The 15223-nt window shown below is 41.7% G+C and overlaps 1 protein-coding gene across 1 annotated transcript in view; it reads left to right on the top strand.

Annotated features, from left to right (window-relative positions):
* Positions 1 to 11786: 11786 nt before the first annotated feature.
* col19a1 (collagen, type XIX, alpha 1) overlaps positions 11787 to 15223 on the top strand; it is a 39475-nt gene continuing 36038 nt past the window's right edge. Inside the window, exons 1-3 of the mRNA XM_024141616.2 lie at positions 11787 to 11867; positions 13982 to 14061; positions 14730 to 14829. Of these exons, the coding sequence (XP_023997384.2) occupies positions 13992 to 14061; positions 14730 to 14829 (170 nt within the window). The 5' untranslated portion in view covers positions 11787 to 11867; positions 13982 to 13991. The remainder of the gene's footprint in view (positions 11868 to 13981; positions 14062 to 14729; positions 14830 to 15223) is intronic.

Below are 15223 nucleotides of genomic sequence, written 5' to 3'. Positions count from 1 at the left end.
AGAATTTATTTCTCTCGGTGGTGCCGCCATCTCATGTTTTCATTAGATTTAAATTGTTCTCCATGATAGGTATCACGATTTATCTTAACAGGTGTCCATTACAGAAAAGTGATGAACCAAGAGTGGATTGGCCCTCTGTCCCTGGACATAAACCATAGACTTGATATGGGGTAAAGAAAACAAACATGTCATGTGTGATTTGAATGACACTATCCCTTTTAACATAGAGGTCATCATAAGTTATAAATACCTCCCTATCTGTGTACATTTTAGGGACATCCCTCAGCCCTGAACAGGACATTGTCAACACCGTGGTTGGTTCATCTGTGACTCCTTGAGGATAACTCAACCTATTTCAGGAATTCTACCTCGAATCAAAGACATTGTTCCAAAGGAGACCGATCTAGGCTTCAGGAATAAGGAATTGATGAACACTGTACTGGCAGAAACTTGTACAGGCACACACACACATTGAATTTTAATGTCGTGTTCTAAACTTCATGAATTAAGGACACTGACGGCATATCTTCGTTTGAAGTTGAGCTGGCTATCCGAAACAGAGACAGTGAACCGCTATAGCACAAAACATCTCTGGCTCCGTTTTCTCGCATCTCTTTACTTTATCTTTGTTTCTATGTATTCCGAGCTTTTATTCACAATAATGTCGTATGGCATCTCCCCAACAGTAAGATTAATTTATTCTTGTTTAAGCGATTTTGAGGTTAAGGCTATCCCATTACCTTTTTTTCTCTATGCCAGATGGCAGGCCTCAGCACAGTGACCTCAGACATAACTCCATGCTCTGGCGATTTCATTGCTGAGCACAAAGTGATGCTTTCCACAATTTTACTCACTACAAACCATTTGTTTTGTCGCATCAGGGCCCAGGGCAGTACGGGTTGAGCTTCCATGTGAGTGACCTAAACAACATTTTTACTGGGTATACAATGCAGAATGTATGAACATCTTTTAGAATCAGGATTCTAATACATCATTCTATTGATACAGGATGTTCGCTATGCATTTCATAATCCAGTTAAGAGCAGTTGTTGAACATCAGCCTCAAAGGCAATAATAACCTGAAAGGCACAATGAGAGCTCATATAGGCACAGTGTACGGTACACCAATGCTTAAATGCAGGTGGACCACCACAACAATGCAGCCATGCTAATTGTGTTTGCTTAGAAAACACCTATTTTCAGGCCTCTTTGAAGTATAAAACTAATCATACCACAGTGATGTCCCAGATCATGCCTGATCTGATTGGATGATGTCCCTGATCCATGCCTACTGATTGCGATGATTGTCCATGATCCATTGCCTACTGATTGGATGATGTCCCAGATCCATGCCTACTGATTTGGATGATGTCCCAGATCATTCCTACTGATTGGATGATGTCCAGATCATGCCTACTTATTTGGGATGATGTCGCCAGATCCCATGCCTACTGATTGGATGATATGTCCCAGATCCATGCCTACTGATTGGATGATGTCCCAGATCCATGCCTACTGATTGGATGATTCGCAGATCCATGCCTACTGATTGGATGATGTCCCGAAGAATCGCATGCCTACTGATTGGAATGATGTCCCAGATCCATGCCTACTTTTGATGATGTCCCAGATCCATGCCTATCTGATTGGATGATGTCCCGATCCACCTACTGATTGGATGATGTCCCAGATCCTATGCCTACTGATTGGATGATGTCGCCAGATCCATGCCTACTGATTGGATGATGTCCCCGATCCATGCCTACTGATTGGATGATGTCCCAGATCCATGCCTACTGATTGTTTAAAGACATTCAGGCATCAGAGTCCCTAGATAAAATGGATTAGTGTTTGTTTAATTCAACATGAAGCAGCAATAATCCAACACACATACACACAGAACTGAAATAAGGAATTAACAAATCAGCTAGAACAGCATAGTTTAGAATATCATAGACACAATATAGAAATAATAGAACAGAACAGAATAGAACAAATAGAATTGAAAGAAGACCAAATAGAACAGGACAGAATAGAACACAATAGAATTGAATAGAACCGAATGGAACAGAACAGAACAGAATAGGACACAATAGAATAGACAGCAATAGATATAATATAAATACTTCATAAATGGCCCTGGTAAGAAGGGAGGTACCAAGGAAAGTAAGGGAGGTAGCAGTGTTTACTTTCAATGGCATGACTTATTTGTGTGGAGGTGGAGTTTCTTTATCTGTTGCCGAGAGTTCGTGAAACTATTTTTACTCTAAACGTGTATTAACTGTTTTAAACATACATACTACATGACCAAAAGTATGTGGACAGCTGCTCGTCAAACATCTCATTCCAAAATCATAGCATTAATATGGAGTTGGTTCCCCCTTTGTTGTTATATTACAGCCTCCACTTCTGGGAAGGCTTTCCACTAGCTGTTGGAAATTACTTGTGGGACTTGCTTCCATTCAGCCACAGGAACATTATTGAGGTCAGGCACTGATGTTGGGTGATTAGGCCTGGCTTGCAGTCCTAGTCGGCGTTCCAATTCATCTCAAATGTGTTCGATAGGGTTGAGGTCAGGGCTCTCTGCAGGCCAGTCAAGTTCTTCCACACCGATCTCAAAAAAACATTTCTGTATGGACCTCGCTTTGCTGAAACAGGAAAGGGACTTTACCAAACTGTTGCCACAAAGTTAGAAGCACAGAATTGTCTAGAATGTCATTGTATGCTGTACCGTTAAGCTTTCACTTCACTGGAACTAAGGGGTCTAGCCCGAACCATGAAAAACAGCCCCAGACCATTATTCCTCCTCCACCAAACCTTACAGTTGGCACTACGCATTGGGGTAGGTAGCGTTCTCCTGGAATCTGCCAAACCCAGATTTGTCCGTCGGACTGCTAGATGGTGAAGAGTGATTCATCACTCCAGAGAACACGTTTCCACTGCTCCAGAGTCCAATGGCGGAGCGCTTTACATCACTCCATCCAACGCTTGGCATTGCACATTTATGATCTTAGGCTTGTGTGTGCCATGGAAACCCATTTCAGGAAGCTCCCAATGAACAGCTTCCAGAGGCAGTTTCGATCTTGGTAATGAGTGTTGCAACCGAGGACGGACGATTTTTATGCACTACGTGTTTCAGCACTCGGCGGTCCCGTTCTGTGAGCTTGTGTGGCCTACCACTTCGCGGCTGAGCCGTTGTTGCTCCTAGATGTTTCCACTTCACAATAACAGCACTTAGAGTTGACTGGGGCAAATTTTACGAACTGGCTTTCTGGAAAGGTTGGCATCCTATGACAGTGCCACGTTGAAAGTCACTGAGCTCTTCAGTAAGGCCATTATACTGCCAATGTTTGTCTATGGAGATTGCATGGCTATGTTCTCCATTTAATACATCTGTCAGCAACCGGTGTGGCTGAAATAGCCAAATCCACTAATTTGATGGCGTGTCCACATACCTTTGTATATATAGTGTATATGAATATCTCTTTGAATATTTAATCTCTTCTTTACCAATAACTATGGTGGAGACTGGAGAGAAGGAATAAAATACCAGTTTAGATTTAACAATGTAGTTTTCAGGAATTCCATGTAGTTTTTCCATCATATATTTATCATGCAATTAGCATAATCTCTGACTTCAACGCTAAATGGGTCTTTACAGAATGTTTGAAGTTGTATGGGGTCAATGGGGCGACTGCAGATGAAAAGGTATCACAGGCTTTTCTTCATTCTTAGATCAGTTGTGAATAAACCATGAAGTTACAATAAGGCTAGATGTCCATTATCACTGTGATGCTGCTGGCCCTCCACTTCAACTCCACTTCACCTTGGGGCTTTGTTTCTATTAGGCTGACAATATCTCAGAATAAGATAGGCCTACTTATTATTTTAAAACTATACTGAGCAAATATAAACACAACATGTAAAGTGTTGTTCCCATGTTCATGAGCTGAAATAAAAGATCCCAGAAATGTTCCATACGCAAAAAAAGCTTATTTCTCTCAAATTTTGGGCACACATTTGTTTAGATTCTGGCTAGTGAGCATTTCTCCTTTTCCAAGATAATCTATCCAACTGACATGTGTGGCATATCAAGGAGCTGATTAAACAGCATGATCATTACACAGGTGCACCTTGTGCTGGAGACAAAAAAAGGCCACTCAAAAATGTGCAATTTGGTCACACAACACAATGCCACAGACATCTCAAGTTTGCAATTGGCGTGCTGACTTCAGGAATGTCCACCAGAGCTGTTGCCAGATAAGTGAATGTTAATTTCTCTACCATGGGCCGCCTCCAACGTTGTTTTAGAGAATGTGGCAGTTCGTCCAACTGGCCTCACAACCGCAGATCACGTGTAACGACACCAGCACAGAACTTCAACATCTGGCTTCTTCACTTCCAGGATCGTCTGAGACCAGACAGCGGATGAAACTGAAGAGTATTTCTGTCTGTAATAAAGGCTTTTTGCGGGGAAAAACTCATTCTGATTGGCTGGGCCTGGCTCCCAGTGGGTGGACCTGGCTCCCCAGTGGGGGGCCTATGTCCTCCCAGGCCCACCCATGGCTGCGCCCCGCCCAGTTATGTGAAATCCATAGATTAGGCCCTAATATTGTTTTTCTCAATTGAATGATTTCCTTATATGAACTGTAACTCAGTAAAATCGTGGTATTGTTGTATGTTCCGTTTATTTTGTGTTCAGTATATATTAAAGATATATCTTAATACTATTCCTTTTGCTCCTTGTGAAAAGATTTTGAAAGAACTCATCTCAAGCACCATAGGGTTCATTCTAACTTGGTGTAAAACTCTCATGAGCCTGTCAGCTCCATAGGGTTCATTCTAACTTGGTGTAAAACTCTACATGAGCCTGTCAGCTCCATAGGGTTCATTCTAACTTGGTGTAAAACTCTACATGAGCCTGTCAGCTCATGGGTTCATTCTAACTTGGTGTAAAACTCTACATGAGTCTGTCAGCCCATAGGGTTCATTCTACTTGGTGTAAACTCTACATGAGCCTGTCAGCTCCATAGGGTTCATTCTAACTTGGTGTAAAACTCTACATGAGCCTGTCAGCTCCATAGGGTTCATTCTAACTTGTTGTAAACTCTACATGAGCCTGTCAGCTCCATAGGGTTCATTCTAACTTGGTGTAAAACTCTACATGAGTCTGTCAGCTCCATAGGGTTCATTCTACTTGGTGTAAACTCTACATGAGCTGTCAGCCCATAGGGTTCATTCTAACTTGGTGTAAAACTCTACATGAGCCTGTCAGCTCCATAGGGTTCATTCTAACTTGGTGTAAAACTCTACATGAGCCTGTCAGCTCCATAGGGTTCATTCTAATTGGTGTAAAACTCTACATGAGTCTGTCAGCACATAGGGTTCATTCTAACTTGGTGTAAAACTCTACATGAGTCTGTCAGCTCCATAGGGTTCATTCTAACTTGGTGTAAAACTCTACATGAGCCTGTCAGCTCCATAGGGTTCATTCTAACTTGGTGTAAAACTCTACATGAGCCTGTCAGCTCCATAGGGTTCATTCTAACTTGGTGTAAAACTCTACATGAGCCTGTCAGCTCCATAGGGTTCATTCTAACTTGGTGTAAAACTCTACATGAGCCTGTCAGCTCCATAGGGTTCATTCTAACTTGGTGTAAAACTCTACATGAGCCTGTCAGCACCATAGGGTTCATTCTAATTGGTGTAAAACTCTACATGAGTCTGTCAGCTCCATAGGGTTCATTTCTAACTTGGTGTAAAACTCTACATGAGTCTGTCAGCCCATAGGGTTCATTCTAACTTGGTGTAAAACTCTACATGAGTCTGTCAGCACCATAGGTTCATTCTAACTTGGTGTAAAACTCTACATGAGCCTGTCAGCACCATAGGGTTCATTCTAACTTGGTGTAAAACTCTACATGAGCCTGTCAGCTCATAGGGTTATTCTAACTTGGTGTAAAACTCTACATGAGTCTGTCAGCTCCATAGGGTTCATTCTAACTTGGTGTAAACCTCTACATGAGTCTGTCAGCACCATAGGGTTCATTCTAACTTGGTGTAAAACTCTACATGAGTCTGTCAGCCCATAGGGTTCATTCTAACTTGGTGTAAAACTCTACATGAGTCTGTCAGCCCTTAGGGTTCATTCTAACTTGGTGTAAAACTCCTACATGAGTCTGTCAGCTCCATAGGTTCATTCTAACTTGGTGTAAAACTCTACATGAGTCTGTCAGCTCCATAGGGTTCATTCTAACTTGGTGTAAAACTCTACATGAGTCTGTCAGCACCATAGGGTTCATTCTAACTTGGTGTAAAACTCTACATGAGTCTGTCAGCACCATAGGGTTCATTCTAACTTGGTGTAAAACTCTACATGAGCCTGTCAGCACCATAGGGTTCATTCTAACTTGGTGTAAAACTCTACATGACCTGTCAGCTCCATAGGGTTCATTCTAACTTGGTGTAAAACTCTACATGAGTCTGTCAGCTCCATAGGGTTCATTATACTTGGTGTAAAACTCTACATGAGTCTGTCAGCACCATAGGGTTCATTCTAACTTGGTGTAAAACTCTACATGAGTCTGTCAGCACCATAGGGTCATTCTAACTTGGTGTAAAACTCTACATGAGTCTGTCAGCTCCATAGGGTTCATTCTAACTTGGTGTAAAACTCTACATGAGCCTGTCAGCTCCATAGGGTTCATTCTAACTTGGTGTAAAACTCTACATGAGCCTGTCAGCTCCATAGGGTTCATTCTAACTTGGTGTAAAACTCTACATAGAGCTGTCAGCTCCATAGGGTTCATTCTAACTTGGTGTAAAACTCTACATGAGCCTGTCAGCACCATAGGGTTCATTCTAACTTGGGTGTAAAACTCTACATGAGCTGTCAGCACCATAGGGTTCATTCTAACTTGGTGTAAAACTCTACATGAGTCTGTCAGCTCCATAGGGTTCATTCTAACTTGGTGTAAAACTCTACATGAGTCTGTCAGCTCCATAGGGTTCATTATAACTTGGTGTAAAACTCTACATGAGTCTGTCAGCCCATAGGTTCATTCTAATTGGTGTAAAACTCTACATGAGCCTGTCAGCACATAGGGTTCATTTCTAACTTGGTGTAAAACTCTACATGAGCCTGTCAGCTCCATAGGGTTCTTTCTAACTTGGTGTAAAACTCTACATGAGTCTGTCAGCACATAGGGTTCATTCTAACTTGGTGTAAAACTCTACATGAGCCTGTCAGCTCATAGGGTTCATTCTAACTTGGTGTAAAACTCTACATGAGTCTGTCAGCACCATAGGGTTCATTATAACTTGGTGTAAAACTCTACATGAGTCTGTCAGCACCATAGGGTTCATTCTAACTTGGTGTAAAACTCTACATGAGTCTGTCAGCTCATAGGGTTCATTCTAACTTGGTGTAAACTCTACATGAGTCTGTCAGCTCCATAGGGTTCATTCTAACTTGGTGTAAACTCTACATGAGTCTGTCAGCTCCATAGGGTTCATCTAACTTGGTGTAAAAACTCTACATGAGCCTGTCAGCTCCATAGGGTTTCATTCTAACTTGGTGTAAAACTCTACATGAGTCTGTCAGCTCCATAGGGTTCATTCTAACTTGGTGTAAAACTCTACATTGAGCCTGTCAGCTCCATAGGGTTCATTCTAACTTGGTGTAAAACTCTACATGAGTCTGTCAGCTCCATAGGGTTCATTCTAACTTGGTGTAAACTCTACATGAGTCTGTCAGCTCCATGGGTTCATTCTAACTGGTGTAAAACTCTACATGAGCCTGTCAGCACCATAGGTTCATTCTAACTTGGTGTAAAACTCTACATGAGTCTGTCAGCACATAGGGTTCATTCTAACTTGGTGTAAAACTCTACATGAGTCTGTCAGCTCCATAGGGTTCATTCTAACTTGGTGTAAAACTCTACATGAGTCTGTCAGCACCATAGGGTTCATTCTAACTTGGTGTAAAACTCTACATGAGTCTGTCAGCTCCATAGGGTTCATTCTAACTTGGTGTAAAACTCTACATGAGTCTGTCAGCTCCATAGGGTTCATTCTAACTTGGTGTAAAACTCTAACATGAGCCTGTCAGCTCCATAGGGTTCATTCTAACTTGTGTAAAACTCTACATGAGCCTGTCAGCTCCATAGGGTTCATTCTAACTTGGTGTAAAACTCTACATGAGCCTGTCAGCTCCATAGGTTCATTCTAACTTGGTGTAAAACTCTACATGAGCCTGTCAGCTCCATAGGGTTCATTCTAACTTGGTGTAAAACTCTACATGAGCCTGTCAGCTCCATAGGGTTCATTCTAACTTGGTGTAAAACTCTACATGAGCCTGTCAGCTCCATAGGGTTCATTCTAACTTGGTGTAAAACTCTACATGAGCCTGTCAGCTCCATAGGGTTCATTCTAACTTGGTGTAAAACTCTACATGTGCTGTCAGCTCCATAGGGTTCATTCTAACTTGGTGTAAAACTCTACATGAGCCTGTCAGCACCATAGGTTTCATTCTAACTTGGTGTAAAACTCTACATGAGCCTGTCAGCTCAATAGGGTTCATTCTAACTTGGTGTAAAACTCTACATGAGCCTGTCAGCACCATAGGGTTCATTCTAACTTGGTGTAAAACTCTACATGAGCCTGTCAGCACCATAGGGTTCATCTAACTTGGTGTAAAACTCTACATGAGCCTGTCAGCTCCATAGGGTTCATTCTAACTTGGTGTAAAACTACATGAGCCTGTCAGCTCCATAGGGTTCATTCTACTTGGTATAAAACTCTACATGAGCCTGTCACGCTCCATAGGTTCATTCTAACTTGGTGTAAAACTCTACATGAGTCTATCAGCTCCATAGGGTTCATTCTACTTGGTGTAAAACTCTACATGAGCCTGTCAGCACCATAGGGTTCATTCTAACTTGGTGTAAAACTCTACATGAGCCTGTCAGCTCCATAGGGTTCATTCTAACTTGGTGTAAAACTCTACATGAGCCTGTCAGCACCATAGGGTTCATTCTAACTTGGTGTAAAACTCTACATGAGCCTGTCAGCTCCATAGGGTTCATTCTAACTTGGTGTAAAACTCTACATGAGCCTGTCAGCTCCATAGGGTTCATTCTAACTTGGTGTAAAACTCTACATGAGCCTGTCAGCTCCATAGGGTTCATTCTAACTTGGTGTAAAACTCTACATGAGCCTGTCAGCTCCATAGGGTTCATTCTAACTCGGTGTAAACTCTACATGAGCCTGTCAGCTCCATAGGGTTCATTCTAACTTGATGTAAAACTCTACATGAGCCTGTCAGCTCCATAGGGTTCATTCTAACTTGTTGTAAACTCTACATGAGCCTGTCAGCTCCATAGGGTTCATTCTAACTTGGTGTAAAACCCTACATGAGTCTGTCAGCTCCATAGGTTCATTCTAACTTGGTGTAAAACTCTACATGAGTCTGTCAGCACCATAGGGTTAATTCTAACTTGGTGTAAAACTCTACATGAGCCTGTCAGCTCCATAGGGTTCATTCTAACTTGGTGTAAAACTCTACATGAGCCTGTCAGCTCCATAGGGTTCATCTAACTTGGTGTAAACCTCTACATGAGTCTGTCAGCACCATAGGGTTCATTCTAACTTGGTGTAAAACTCTACATGAGTCTGTCAGCTCCATAGGGTTCATTCTAACTTGGTGTAAAACTCTACATGAGCCTGTCAGCTCCATAGGGTTCATTCTAACTTGGTGTAAAATCTACATGAGTCTGTCAGCTCCATAGGGTTCATTCTAACTTGGTGTAAAACTCTACATGAGCCTGTCAGCTCCATAGGGTTCATTCTAACTTGGTGTAAAACTCTACATGAGCCTGTCAGCTCCATAGGGTTCATTCTAACTTGGTGTAAAACTCTACATGAGCCTGTCAGCAACATAAGGAGATTCTCCTCAAGGAGATTGCAAAACATTTTGTTGTGGCATTTGAGTCTGAGACTAAAATAGACCCCAACTCCTATGGAACTATGTAGCAAAGCCTAGGTACAATTCAAGGTGGTGATCATACTCATCAAGAAAACCCATAATATTGACTATCGGACAACATTGAGTTGTAGGTTATAGCTTGCGAAGTACTGTATTCATCACCAGTTCATGTTCTCGATCAATACATCAGTATTTAATCCATACATTATGAACATTATTGGTTGGCATAGGAAATGTTTTTCTCCCAATTCTAATTTAACACAATGTGGATAGAAGAAAACAGAAAATAAATAAAATATTGAATTACTCCATTCCATAATTTGAGCACCAGTTTATTTTCACAGTAAAGGTACTGCCGACTGTATGTGATGTCTCAGTCAAACAACAATAATCTCATCACTAAATAAGTTATTTTCTCATGCATAAATATGATTTTCTCATCCAAATTGTGTAGCGTTTCCATTGTAATGCCTCCACCGGTGGCGGACTTGGGGTCCTCCATGCATTTCCGTAGCCTAATGAGAGAGTGGGAGGGTCAGTCAGTCGGTGCGACTAATGGACACGAGGATCTAGTAAGAGATCCATTGTCACTTTTATTTCTTTACAAGTCTACTTTGGAATAGCAACCGACTATTTTTCCAAACATGCGTTCATAAACGTTCATGAATTAATGCGTTTTTATGCTGGAGGAAACTTTCTCACCAATTGTAAGTAGACCGGTTTGGTTTGATATTCATAATTTACAGGTTGAATAATAATGTCTGCTTGAAATCCTACTCTGTAATGTCATGTATCGATACGAACTTATAAGTAGGTGTCCTTGGTTAGTGCGTCTAGCCTTGTCGTAGTTTGCACTTTGTGGTTTTGCGCACAGCTTTAGTTCATGTTCTGGAACTTGTCTGGGTTACGGGACGGCTTCAGTCACTCGAAATGATTTAGGAACATTCCGTTTAGTTTCGTGTAAATAGGCTATACTGTATGTAACGCTTGTGTTAGCATGCAGTTTTTCCATATGCTCGCAAGAACCGTATTAAACTGCAGTGAACGGAATGCATAATTACGCGTAATTTGGTAAGTTATCCAATGATTGAGGAGCCTTTCTGAAAATATGAATACCGCATAAATGGAATAGACTGTTCCAAACAATCTGAGTTATAGCTGTGGCGCTTTTCAATGTCCGACAGACATTATCACTGGTTTGAATTGTGAGATTGGCACGTTTGAGGAATTTGGCATCTCTCCATCGAAGTTGTATTTTGTCAGTTGGCATCATGCGCGTGATCTCATCTCACTATGAACGTGATCTGTGTCATACTGACCCGGGACAGTTATGTTCAGGTTCAAATTCATAATTTAGACTAGTTCTACATAGCCGACCCCATTCTATTGTTCAGTTTGGTATAGCCTAGTGTGACTCTACTGTTTAGCCTATTTTCCTGGTGATATGATTGCGCCATAATAACGCAGAAACTCTTGCAGTGGACCTTTCGCACCTTGCTCCACCCTTCAGTTGAGGTCTGCAGCGGAGCATTGGTTATTTTCAACTGTGATACGACACACATTACGTTTTCAGTACACACGTTTCGTTATGGGCGTAGAAAAGGCGCATCTCATTTTACAGTTTTCTGTGTAATAGATTACTAATACTTCACATACTTGATTAATTTAATTAATTTCAAAACAAACGTATGTAATTCATTCATATTTTACTGTAAGATATAGGCCTACTATTTGAATAACTAATTTGTATTTTATTTTAGGTTTTGAAGTATTTTCTCTTGCATCAGAGAAGACATGAGTTGCTTGCAAAAATGGGCAGCTTTCCTCTGGATCGTACATATCATTCCTTGCACTGTTGGAATGGCAGTGAACGAAAGAATAGGTATGTATCTAACACAGGAAGCTGCTGAGGGGAGGACAGCTCATAATAATGGAGTGAATGGAAAACATATCAACATGGAAACCATGGAAACCCTGTGATTGATGAGTTAGACACCATTCCATAACAACAAAATATGTTTTATAGTCAGATACACCAGATAGGTCCAGTGAAATGTGTTGTTTTACAGGGTCAGTCATAGTAGTATGGCGCCCTTGGAGCAAATTAGGGATCAGGGCACATCGGCATATTTTTCCCCTTGTCGGCTTGGGTATTTGAACTAGTGACTTTCAGTTACTGGCCCAACGCTCTAACCGCTAGGCTACCAATGAGCCACCAACCTCCTGTGGCATGTAAGGACACTGTCACCAACACCAAGATGACTTTGATCTCACAGACACTCTCCTTAGGCTTAGTTTACAGTGGGAAGACATTTTGGGAGCTATGTGGTACACACATTTTTGGAATTTATATTTCARAGCACGCACTAGGCTAMGCTATGTGGTTGTGCTCAAGATATCGTCTGAAACAGYCAGRATGCTATTGTTTACATCCCTTGAAATACATATAGCTWAAAGATAACTYCATTACAGGTTATTGCTACCCGTTTTAGTTGACTTTTGAGTAGTACTAGCATGCCCTTCCAATAACGTTGGGCTAACATTGGTGTTGTCACAGTAGATGATCATGGTCAGATTTTGCAGACAGGAACATGGCAAGTCATTTGTTTGCAGTTTTAGTTACAGTATACGGTCTGGGTCATGTTCAGTTTTAGTTACAGTATACGGTCTGGGTCATGTTCAGTTTTAGTTACAGTATACGGGGTCATGTTCAGTTTTAGTTACAGTATACGGTCTGGTCATGTTCAGTTTTAGTTACAGTATACGTCTGGGTCATGTTCAGTTTTAGTTACAGTATACGGTCTGGGTCATGTTCAGTTTTAGTTACAGTATAGGTCTGGGTCATGTTCAGTTTTAGTTACGTATACGGTGGGTCATGTTCAGTTTTAGTTACAGTATACGGTCTGGGTCATGTTCAGTTTTAGTTAACGTATACGGTCTGGCATGTTCAGTTTTAGTTACAGTATACGGTCTGGGTCATGTTCAGTTTTAGTTACAGTATACGGTCTGGGTCATGTTCAGTTTTTGTTACAGTATACGGTCTGGGTCATGTTCAGTTTTAGTTAAAGTATACGGTCTGGTCATGTTCAGTTTTAGTTACAGTATACGGTCTGGGTCATGTTCAGTTTAGTTACAGTATACGGTCTGGGTCATGTTCAGTTTTAGTTACAGTATACGGTCTGGGTCATGTTCAGTTTTATTACAGTAACGGTCTGGGTCATGTTCAGTTTTAGTTACAGTATACGGTCTGGGTCATGTTCAGTTTTAGTTAAGTATACGGTCTGGGTCATGTTCGTTTTAGTTACAGTATACGGTCTGGTCATTTCATTGCACGAAACTGAAGAAACCGTCACAAAAAGACTTAAACTGGGAAGTGGTATTATTTGAACTTGTCTAATAAGAAACACCCGTTAGTGTTTTCATTGAACGACGTTGTGAAACGTTTTGCTACACGACCCTGTAGCCGCGCCCCAGTCTCCAAGAGAAAACATGACTACATAGAAAAAGGGTCAAAGTTGAGCCAGTTAGAGTTAGGCCTCTTTCACCACTCTAATTACAACACTTCTACATCCCTGTCTGGGCTGTGTGAGGCTGCGGCCCAAATGGCACCTGTTCCCATAGGGCACTGGTCAAAAGTAGTGCACTATATAAGGAATAGGGTACCATTTGGGATGCAAGGTGAATCTTAATGAATGGGTGGATAGTGGTGACTAACAAGACATTCTCACTGATGTGGTGAGTGACTGAAGTGCCCTCACAATGGAAAGACACTGGTCACACGTCGCAGGCTAACTATATTGCAGTCCTGCTGTGCACATCAACCAATGGTTATGTGCCAAATCATCAATCTCGCTGTCGGACATCAGATCTCAAAGTTTTAGTCTTTGATGACTGAAGTGCTAGAAGGTTTTCTGCACTTGTTTGCTGTCTGCATCTTAATTTTTACTTCAATGAATATGAATTTGTATGGCTGATGATATTATTCCTGTTTTCTAGACAAATCTAGATGTCCTCCTTGAAAGTAGACAAGGACCGGTTTTCCTACAGTTTAAATGGTCCACAGCCAGAATTCACCGGTAAGAATTACAGTGTTATGGTGTACACTCCCTCAATTGAAATAAATCCATCTCTCTCTCAATGGTTACATACCAAATGGCACCTATTCCCAATTATACAGTACACTAATTTTGAACAGGGCTCATAGGGCTCATAGGGCTCTGGTCAAAAGTAGTGCACTATATTGGGAATATGGTGCCATTTAGGACGCACTCACTCTGTTTGGCTCTGATCCAGGGGGGTAATAACGTTCATGTCTCAGACGTGTCGTGAAAAACATGAATATGTTCACAGGTTATGTAACACAGAACAGAAATACTATAGAAATAATTGAGCCTGCGCTAACAGAGGTGCCATGCACCAATTTGTTTGAGGGAGCACTGATGGTCAAATCTATTGTCTTTGAAGTAATTATGCATAAATTAACTATATTGTACCATAGAAATGGATCAAACTGGACAGGAGTCTGATGTAAATCTAGAAAGTCCTGACTCCATCCATATTGTTGTAACACCGTACTGGAGTTTAAAACAACACCTTGTAACACCTAGTACCAGTATGCTGAGCACAGATCATCTCCAGAGAAAGCGTTTTTATTCCAGGTCAGGACTAGGCTACATCTATGTCAGTGAAGCAGACTTCTTGAGTTTAAACCAGCCCTTCTCATCCTGTTGTCTCTTTTTCTCAGGTTTTGATCTGACAGAAAAGTTTCTCCTGAGAAAGGGGGCAGTGACAGAGGAGCGGCCATCATTCCGGCTGGGGAGCAGCCCCCTCATCAAGCCAACAGAGTGAGTAGTGCCAGGCTGGGCCAGGGGGACACTTGGGTGTGACTGGGGGGTAGTTTCATTACACTGGCCTCGCACTTGTTGAGATAATCACCGATCGAGTCATTCAGATCTCCCCTCATGGGTGTATCCTTCAAACAGTATGCATGACAGCAGTTTTGTTGTTCGCCAAAGCATTGCTAGTATCAACGAAATGGGTGTTATCTCTCTAGTCGCTGACCGTCAAGTCTGTGTGTTTCCTCTGTTCCCTCTCCTTTCATTGAAACTAACTGCTCACTGATAGCTGGAGGAGGGAGACACTCACAGAGTGAGTTGTGTTGGGCCTGCTGGGCCGGGGACATCTTGGGTGTGACTAGAGGGTAGTCTGGCCAGGTCTATTTGGACACCAGTTACTGTA

The sequence above is a fragment of the Salvelinus sp. IW2-2015 genome, unplaced genomic scaffold (assembly GCF_002910315.2).
Source record: "Salvelinus sp. IW2-2015 unplaced genomic scaffold, ASM291031v2 Un_scaffold2632, whole genome shotgun sequence".
In the NCBI taxonomy this organism is placed as follows: domain Eukaryota; kingdom Metazoa; phylum Chordata; class Actinopteri; order Salmoniformes; family Salmonidae; genus Salvelinus; species Salvelinus sp. IW2-2015.
The sequence above is the reverse complement of the archived record's forward strand: the minus strand, read 5'-3'. Positions and strand labels throughout refer to the sequence as shown.